The following is a 10,099-nucleotide window of genomic DNA, read 5'->3' on the forward strand; positions in this document are numbered from 1 at the left end:
AAGTGCTGTCCTAAGCCCTGGTATTAACCTGTCTCCGTTTTAGCCCCTGTTCCATTCCTCTATCTGTAGCTATTTCAGACCGGGTTCTTCTGAGCGTGGAGTAACACGCTGTCCGTGACAGCGAGCCCTAACTCTCACACCCTCCTCCCACAGCTGGCAAAGCTACCAGAGCCCTCCAGTGTCCCCGACAGCCTATTGTTTATCCTTTTCTCTTATTGTTGCTTTGTTTTATTTTGAATTTTGGTTATGTTATTTGCTATTTTGGAGTCTTCCATTCAAAGATGCTTGACAGACTAAGTTTGTGAGTGGGGGTTGGGGATTGGAGGGATAAAGGTAGAGTGACAGAAAAAGCCCTCTCTAAATCAAATCTCAGACCTGGAATGGTGATGGGAAATAAAACCAGTGCTGCTGGAGGCTATTCTCTACCGTTTATTTCAGTGTGTTTACTTCATACGTCTTGTGTTACATAAACAATGGTATTTGTGTTAGTAAATGATGCAGCAGAAGTTACTTCTGATAACTAGACAGAGAGATGTGTGTGTTTATAGCTACCTTGGATTTAGATTTAGGTTAACCAGAAGGTAAGTGAGCTGGTTATAGTGGTACACTCCCATAATCCCAGCATCAGAAGGTGAAGGTAGGAAGATGGCCATTCAAGGCCAGTCTGGGTTACATGAGGCTAGAAACCCTCTGCAGTACATCAGTTCCATCCCTTTACTTTAAGGGAGCTATAGCAATACAGATCTCTTTTTTACCTTTCCATTGCTGTGTTAAGAATAGGACAGGGCTGGAAAGATAGCTTAACAGTCCAGAGGACTTGATGCTCTTACAGAGGACCGAGGTAGACGGCTCACAACCTCCTAATTCTAACTCCCAGTGGAGCTAAAGTCCACTTCTGGCTTCCCTGGGTACCCACATGCATTTACACATACACAGACACACATGTACACATAGATAAACAATAAAATAATCTCTTAAGAACTTGAAGAAATAGGATACCATGGAATAGAGAGAGGAAAGGACCAAATGAAGAAGGGTCACAAGGTCATGCTCTCCTGATCACGCCTTCATGTTTGCCTTCCCTGTGGTAGGTAGGGTGGATTCTGAGTGAGCCCAGTAGGACTCAGGGAGTTAAAGTTTGATAAAGAAATGGAAGGCTGGAGCTGGAGAGGTCGGTCACAGGTTTGGGGCATTGGTAGCTCTTGCAGAGGACCTGGGTTCAGTTCTTAGCACCCACATGGTGGCTGATAGCCATCTATAACTATAGTCCTAGGGGATCCAACCTCCTCTTCTGGCCTCCACAGGACCTGCACACACGTGGTACACAGATATACATGGATGTAATATACCCATACACATAAAATAAAATCTAAAAAAAAAAATTTAATAAATGGGTTTAGAGAAAAATGGCAGAATAAAAGAAAGGGAACCCAAGGATAGAGAGTCTTATCCCACTTTGTTTTCTAGAACTTCCTGATGTTTGTTTCCATCTAGACATCAAGAAAAGCAAATTATACAAAATCCTGAGCCTACAGCTTTGAAATACCGCCTGTGTAACACTAAAGCATGTCTTGGAGACTGGATTCAAGGATAGCTTAGACACTTAAGCAGAGTAGTATTTGAGGAACATGACATTTAGGCAGGGGTAGTTATGACGGCAGTCTTTTTAGTTTGCACTTCATTGTTTTCCTTGCTGCACTGGAATGTTCCTTGTTCATGGTGAGGTACCACCTTCCCCTCCGGTTCAGAGCAGAGGATTTGCTTACGAGGATCAGGAAGTGAGGCAGACCTGAAGAAAGCAGGACTTTAGGAAAAACTGGACAAGAAGAAAATTCTGGAAAGAACAGGGGTTTAGGTTACATGTGCCACCTGTGACCTGTGAGATACACTCTAGAACCTCCTCCACCTCCCCTTTGTAGTCTTGAATTCTTTTCAGACTCTGCAGTTTGCCCCAGGCTAACTGACATTCCTAGGGATGACTTTGGGGCCTTCAGTTGGCCAGCTCTGTGCTTCAACTCTGTCCTGCCTTCCAGGGACTGTTTCATTAGCTTGGAAGATGAGTCCTCGGTGACAGGTCTGCTGCTTTGCCTCCCCGCATTTAGCTTACCAACTCAGCCCCATCACTGCGAGCTGAATTTGACCATTTTGGACTTCGATTCTTCTTCCCAACATTCATAGAGTTTGAAGAATTGTAATCAGACTTGTATAAGTTCATGTTTTGTGACATACTAAAAACTGTTTGCACCCTACATCTGTTCATGGGATGCTAAATTCCTGCAGAAGAGAACAAAGAGTACATCCTTGCCATAATGGAATCTGAGGTCTTGTCCTCATTGGATAAATTAATGTAGACTCAAAAGAATCCAACTCCTGTCCTCTGAGACATGCCCAGAAGATGGCTGATGTACCCAGATGCTCTCTTATATAAGGAGAGATAGTGTGGATGCTGTGGTTGCTTGGGAGAGTTTGACTGCCTCATTTCTAGCCCAGGAGACAGAAAAAGAGACAGCCTGGATTATTCTATGCATATGTGAATGAAGCTGAGCTAAATCTCATCCTGGTTAATGTATCCTGTGCCAAGATTCACCAGTCTCCTCAAAGATCCAAGTCAGCAAGACTTTGCCCTTTCCCTCCATCCTAGGTGAGAAAAGCACACGTGGTTCACTTTAGTAAATGTGCAAGTGTGCATGTGGCTTTCAGTGAAGAGGGAGTCCTGGAGCCACCTTATCCCCTGCGGAGAACCTGATCGGTCATTGCAGCCACCTCCCCCGGGTGCTGCTCTTCTATAAACAGGAACAGGAATTCTTCTTGCCACTAGATCCCTCTTGTCAGGCGGCTTAGGCTTGCTGAATGAAAAGCCCATGAAAAGGAGATGCAGCCCTAATAATAACAGACACGATCCTGTTGGCTATTCTGGGCAAGAGCAGCTTTGTGCCGCGCTTGATCTCTATCGATGCCTGCCATTCTTGCCCTGCTGTTACCTTTGGACTTCCTATTCTTAGAATCATTTGTGAGCCCTGGGCTTGGGGGATTGTAGCCCCCAGGACTGGAATGCCCAGCTGGAGTGGAATGCAGACAGTCTGACAGAATGGAGGTTAAATAAAGTTTGCCTGGTCAGCCCCTCTTCTCTTGGATGGATGACAAGTAATTTGGATATAAGAGCAATGACATGAGTTGTCATGTAGTGTAGTCCCAAACAATCTTCTGATATAAGTAGAAGTGGTTGATGGTCCATCCATGACCAGCGCAGCCATGCCAGTCTCCAAGGAGATACATACTAAGGTGGCCTAAACAGTGACTAGGTGTCACTAGGAAAAGATACAGAAACAATAGAATAATGTTGACATGCCTTCCAGGTTTTCAGCTGAGCTCTAGAATTGGCATATCTGCTCCTTAGAGTTATTAAATCATGTTTGAAAGCATGACAAAGGGGAAAACCTCTATAATCATGAGACTAGATGTCAGTCAACAAACATTTCTTGAGCCACAAGGTACTTGGGGGATTTTTAAGAAGTACAAGACATAGAATTCTTGTGGTACTAACAGTCTGGTTAAAACATAAAGCCATAAACACATGGGAAAGGAATTCATATTCCAGAATATGTTAGCTCCACACGTTTGCAGCAGCACCAAGTGCCAGGGGTCATCAGGAGGAGAGCACTTTGGCTGGGCCTCTCAAGGAGGGTTTCATGGAACAAGCAGTGAGTGTTTACATGAGGCTTTGCGGAAGCAGAGAAGAGAGGCTTGAAGCAGTCACTGTGTGGGTGTGGAACATCCTGAAGACAAGCCATTACTGGCTCCCTGACCGTAGCAGAATGACAAGGAAATAGAGTAAGAGGTTGGGTGAAAATCTCCAAAATCTTAACTCTGGAGTAGTGTGGGCAGGAGAGATGGAGACTTCGGGTACAGCCCTGCTCCGAGATTGGGGCCTGTTCGCATTTTCTCTGCAAGTGCCTAGTGTAGTATTATCACAGTTGCCTGTGTTGAAATGTGTGACACCATTTGCTGAGCTGACCTGGTTTCCATCATGAAGGCTGGTGCTGACTCTGGCCACTTACATGAGTTATGTTCTGTCAGTCTATTAGGATGACTATAAGAAAATACAGAAAATAGAGTGGATACCATAAAGCTTGTAAACAATGGAAATTTGCTTCTCACACTTCTCAAGGCTGAGAAGTCAGGGTCTAGGCATGGTCATATGCCTACTTTTTGGTTCACAGACTTCTATCTCATTCCTGTATTCTTACCTGGTAAAAAGTGAAGCACCTCAGAGCCCATGCTCACTAATTCCATCTCTTCACAATTGGAATTTCAAAATATGAGTCTGAGAGGAGAGGTAGACATCCAGCCTTGAAAATGCCTGTCTTTTCTGAGTTTTCTTCTCTCTTCTACCACAGGTGGCTCGAAGTACAGGTGTCTAATCTAACATGTCCCCAGCGCTGGGTGCAGTACCTCCGGCTTCTTCGGGAATCTATCTGGCCTGGTGGAGTGTTGCCTAAGTTTCCACGGCCTGCAAGGACTCAGGCACAGAAAGCAGCTACTGAGAAGCAGGCTTTGCAGAGCTTGATGAGTATCCTGCCAGGTAATGGGACCAGGGAGATGGTGATACTGGTATTGTATATTCTTTCCTCCCGTCCTGCTTTGCCACTGCTGCCTGACATCCTTCCCCATCTCCAAAGAGCCCTCAAGGTCCCACTTTGCCAACTGATGGGAAGATGGTCATTGCTGTGATTCTCCCATCCCTCACTCAAGTTATGGCAAGGGAGTGGAAGGATCACTTTGGCCACAGATGCTTAGGGACAGTCCTGCAGATATGTGGGTTTAACACTTTGGAGCAGTTCTGAAAAAGCTGTCACTGCAATGGCAGATCTCAGCACCATTCCCACTACATGACAATGTTGAGTTCTCCACTAACTCACGGTGTTTGGGGACCAGAGAAGAGCATAATGTCTCCTGTAGAGCTTACTCTTGATTAATTGTATCCTTAGCGATGGTGAAAGCACAGCCTGAGAAGGGTTTTTGCCTTCTCTTGGGTTGTTTTTCAAGGGCAGGGAAAGCCATTTGTTCCTATGGCTGTGGTAACCAGGGAAGAGTAATGAACTGGGCTCTGGATAATTGTCCCACCTATACTTCCTGTCTGGTCACTGGCCATCAGTGTTTTATTTATATAGAGCGATATCCACAGCAAATAATCCACTGGAGTTACCTTTCTTCCAACCTAGACGGTGATCTCAAAAGTATCTCTGCACCTTTGTGGCAGGTTGCAAAGCCCTCTTGAGCTTCATTCTTAGTTACATAATCTTAAAACCTATATTTTTCATGACTTTTCTCTGTTCTATTTTTATTTGGCTGTGTAGCCTAGGGCTATACTAGAAGTAGCCAATCTGTGAGATGGCAGAAGTTCTGGAAGGTACTCTTCTTTGATCCTAAGGCTGTAGTGGTAACACACCTGTCTTATTTGGTTTTCTCCTTCAGACCTTTTAGTAGAAATTCTGGGGGTGAACAAGTGCCGGCTGAGCTGGAGTCTAGTCTTGGAATCGTTCCAGCAACCCCTCATCAACAGGTAGGCTGGAATGTGCAGTACCCAGCACAGCATAGGTAAGCTATCCACTGTCCCAGGGAACAAGGTTGGTAAGTGCAGATCCCACTATTAGAATTGGTCTGCACTTGACATGTGCTGACTGGAGGATCCAATATCCAGATTCTACACACACTCAGTGAAAGCCATGCTGCCAACTTTTGAGCAGGTGGCTTTGTGGTCATAAGCTGCTGGAGGACTGGCCACTGTTTGTATTTGGAAGAACTCAGTGCAGACCCCAGCAAGAGCTACTAAAAATGCTCTGTTAACCTCCAGACAAGAACAGTCCTTGTGACTAAATTTCATAAAATGCCACACTTTTTACAGCATTACATTAGCACATCAGCATGATACTGAAGAAGTATGCTCAATGGTTTTTCTCAATATTTGTCAGTTCTTATGTCAGGAACATGCCCTGGCCTGTGTAGTGCAAGCTATGTGGTATCTTTCACCACAAGTTCCCAGCCTCGTGGCAAAACTGTGATTAATAGTGAGATCAGAAGTTGTCATTGTTTAGCAGGATATAGACAAGATAGTAAGGGCTGCATCATATAAAGGGACTGGAACCTAGAAATTTCAGGAGATAGATCCCATCTCTAGGCTGGAAGGCTTTGGGAAAGTATCAAGTACCCTTGCACCTACCTTCTCAAGCCTACACCAGTGTCTAGTCTCCCAACTCTCGGTCCTCAAGGACTCAGTGATGGAGAGTAAGTTCACAGTGACCCATCATCAGAAACAACAGTCAGCTGTAGTGACATCACAGCAGTTCCCCCCAGGTTCTACAGAGCAGTGCTGGTGTGCTGACATAACTGCAGAGCATGTCATTTGTGCGGTCCGGTCTCCAGTATGATCTTGTCCATGTTGAGCTGTAGCTTTAGTGGTGCAGTAGACATCGATCCCATGGCAGCTGCACTACCGACTGCAGCTTCTGCTAACAGTTGAGGCGTCTTCTAGTTCTCTCTAAGAAGAGAGCTGTGTGAGGCAGACCCCCTTCTCAACTGGTTCTTCTCTCCATTTGTTTCAGACATTTGATTTACTGCCTTGGAGACATCATCCTAGAGTTCTTGGACCTCGGTGCCTCTGTTGAGGAGCCTGCCCCAACCACCTCTGCCTCAGATTCCCCGGGCAGCCTCAAGAGGATGGCTGTCTCCACCTAGCTAGGAGTTATTCACACAGTCTTCAAAGAAAGCTTTTCAACCACCCAGAGACCGATTAAGATGCCTGTGCCCTCTGGAACTAGGCTACCTTAGCTGGCCTCCATCTCAGTGGCTCAATTCTCCTGCCAGGTCTCCCTTAGTAACAGGTGACAGGGATATATCGCCCAATTGCATGCATATCTGTTTCCATTGTCTTATGGCATGTGGATTGCTGCTGGTGAGGAGGTCTTGTTTCTTTGGAAAAGGAAGCTATGAAGCGGGGGCTTCTCTTTTGCCGCCTTCTCACCATCATGGTTATCCAACAGCATGGTCCTGTGCATGCATAATGCACAAATGCATAAGCACTGGGTAATACTATAGCCAAATCTGGGAGGATAAACCATCTCCTGAGTTCTCTTTTCCCACCTGGAAACCAAACGTTCGTTCAGGATCACTCCCTCGCCCTGACTAGTTCGGCAGCAGTTCCAGAAGAGGGAAGGAAAGTATGTCTCAAAGGACCTCTTGCTCTTTGGCTATTTTGTCACACAGCGACCTTCTAGGGGATGTCAGGAATGCTACTTCCTTGGGGGGGGGGGGCACTATACTTTTCCTATCCAGAAGGCTTCAAAGCACACTGTCAAACTTCTGGTAAATCCACCCCACCCTTCACACCCTTTCCTGCAAGAGATTACACCACAGATTTTCTTAACTCTCCTCTCAGCTCCTGCCCAAGAGCAAATGAGTTTTGATTTATAAGTTTCCCTCTATCTCAACAGAATTGCATGACAAGTTACATATTGGCCTCAGTGTTTCCAAAGAGAAGGGAAAGTACTGTTCCATAGCTGAGGGTGTACAAAGAATAGAAGTCTGGTAAGTGGGAATCCCTCCACAAGACGTTGGCAAGAATGATTTACTCTGAACACATAATACAGAAAACTTGGAGGATATGCGCTTCACTGCCTGTTCCTTAAAGATTGAATTAGTCCTTGGGCCAGCAGTGAAAGCCGAAGTGCTCTGTGTCCATTGGAGAGATGGAACGACTCAGAGGAACTGTGAGAAGAAAAGGGGGTTAGAGGGACAGTCACAAGGGAAAGGCTGCCCCCAGTAAATGCATATGGGTAGCCAGTGTTCACACAGGACCAGTGCGAGACCGTAGCCACCCCAGCTCATGAGCATCTGTGTAGCTCTAGCCCCACTTTCCCGAACTACAGGATCCATGTGGATGGGATCTTGAAGGAAGCCTGGGGAGAATGGGGTGAGGCATCAAGAGCCAGCATCAAGAATTTCCAGACTCTGAAGTATGTGATGAGCACACAATTAAAGTTGTTCACAGAAAAACATTGTGAAATCACTGCTCTCCTACCCCAAGAGGCTCATAATGTACATCACTCTCTGGTGTAACTGGGAGGCTTGAGATGCTGCTCTTGCCAAAAGGCAAGAGGTGAATGAGATAAAGTTTTATAGCCTCTTCTGGCCTTGAAGCATGACTTGGTGGTTCCAAAGTTCTTGAAGTCTCCCTTCCCTTGACCCTCCAGAGGCAGAGGTAACTCAACACGCTGTCCTCTGAGTGCCTCCCAGGGCATGGCTCCAGGGGACACCTGGGATCTGCTCCTGCAGTAAGGACCACTTCATTCTGTTTGGGTGGAGTAAGAAGTCCTGATTTCTGGAACTCTTCTCTCCCTACATCCACCCCTCCTCATGTCCATAGCCACCTATGTCACTTTGAATCTACCACCAGTCCTGGTACACATGTGCATAAACCTGTTGGTAACCCAGTGCGCCATGAGTTCCCCATGGCAGTGAGGTCTAAGGGGTCTTGTCATGCTTTCACCCAGAGAACGTCCTTACATTTCATTTTATATAAGAGGACCCCACTTATACTCCACCTGCCCCAAAAGATAAGCTCTCCTCAAGAGGAAAATGATAAAGATAATCAGGGAAATCATCTGGCTTTGAAAAAGACCTGCCAAGTTTGAGTGGCATGTTCAGACCACCTGATCACCAGCATATAGGAGAGCCCAAGTGTCAGGATGATGCTCCAAGTCGGGAGGATGAAAAGCGGGGGAGAACTTACCACTGGCTCATGGCTTCTCTTTCCTTTTTGTTTGTTTGCTCTGGATATTTTTATGATTAAGTTTACTCATTTAATTCAAAATATTAATATCTGAAATAAAACCAGCACCCTTTCTGTCTTGATTACACATTTTGTAAAAAGATGTGTAATCATACTCGAAATGTGATCCTTGCCATTATTTATTGAAGTTCAAGAAAGCTGTATTTAATTGTATAATATTATATCAGCTATAATAGCCCACAGTTTTTGTTTTCAAGATTCTGGATTAAGTTTCATAGAACCTAAAAGGAAAACACACTCCTAGATCTGAGCATAGGAACATGGTCAAATTTAATATTAACAGAAGTTACCCTGACTTCCATTTTGAAGTTTCCAACATACAACATGATTTTTTTGTTATAAGGGTGCCATGGAGTTCTGCCTATAAACACTGTTGTACACCACATCTCTAAAAGATTTCCATCATGCATAACTATAATTTTATACTCAGTAAAAAGCAATCTGTCCTGTCCCCTGCAGGGTCATGGTGGTGGTTTGGATGGTCACCATTCCACTTTCTGTACATGTGAATCACACTATGCGTGAGTGGAGTTGTGCAGTGTGTGCCCTATGGTTTATTTCACTTAGCATTATATCTTCTGCTTCATCTATGTTGCAGCATGTGAAAAAGTTCTGTTTTTTGGATATATCACATTTTCTTCATCTGTTCATCCAGTGATGGACATTTAGGCTGCTTTCATTTCTTGGTTATTGTGATTGCAATGGAAAATGACAGTATAAGTATTTCTGTGGAACCTGCATTCAATACTTTTAGATATAAGTACCCAAAAGTAAGATTCCTAGATTATATAATCGTTGTATTTTAATTTTTTTATTAAAATTACTATTCTGTGTAACAGCTACATTTCTACCAACAGTGCCTAGAGGTTCCAATTTTTGATGTGCTTGCACTCACACATTTAATAATGCCTCCCTCACACATGTGGGATGCTGCTTAGCTATGATTTTGATTTGTATCACCCCAACCTTCTTGATTCCTGCTTCGCCTTACTCAGCCCATTCATTTCTTCCTTTGCTCTCAGCACCTAACAGTTCTTGGGTCCTAGATGGGGTGACAGTGTATAAACATAGTTCTGGCTATATGAGTTAGGATTGTTCTGGACAGGAATTAAGTTGCCAGGAACATTGTATTTTCTTCCATAAAGCCAGTGTGTAAGTAAATTGAGTCTCAGGAGTTCATTGATTCAACAACTTGGGGACCTCACAAGAACTGCTTTTGTTATTGTCTGTTTGCTCTTCCATCCTAAACAT

General features: G+C 44.6%; 1 protein-coding gene across 1 annotated transcript in view; it reads left to right on the forward strand.

The window, feature by feature from the left end:
• Positions 1-9,684, forward strand: part of Snx19 (sorting nexin 19) — a 40,574-nt gene extending 30,890 nt beyond the window's left edge. Inside the window, exons 9-11 of the mRNA XM_042280603.2 lie at positions 4,398-4,582; positions 5,476-5,563; positions 6,603-9,684. Coding sequence (XP_042136537.2) covers positions 4,398-4,582; positions 5,476-5,563; positions 6,603-6,735 — 406 coding nt within the window. The 3' untranslated portion in view covers positions 6,736-9,684. The remainder of the gene's footprint in view (positions 1-4,397; positions 4,583-5,475; positions 5,564-6,602) is intronic.
• Positions 9,685-10,099: the final 415 nt, after the last annotated feature.

The sequence above is a fragment of the Peromyscus maniculatus genome, chromosome 7 (assembly GCF_049852395.1).
Source record: "Peromyscus maniculatus bairdii isolate BWxNUB_F1_BW_parent chromosome 7, HU_Pman_BW_mat_3.1, whole genome shotgun sequence".
NCBI lineage: Eukaryota > Metazoa > Chordata > Mammalia > Rodentia > Cricetidae > Peromyscus > Peromyscus maniculatus.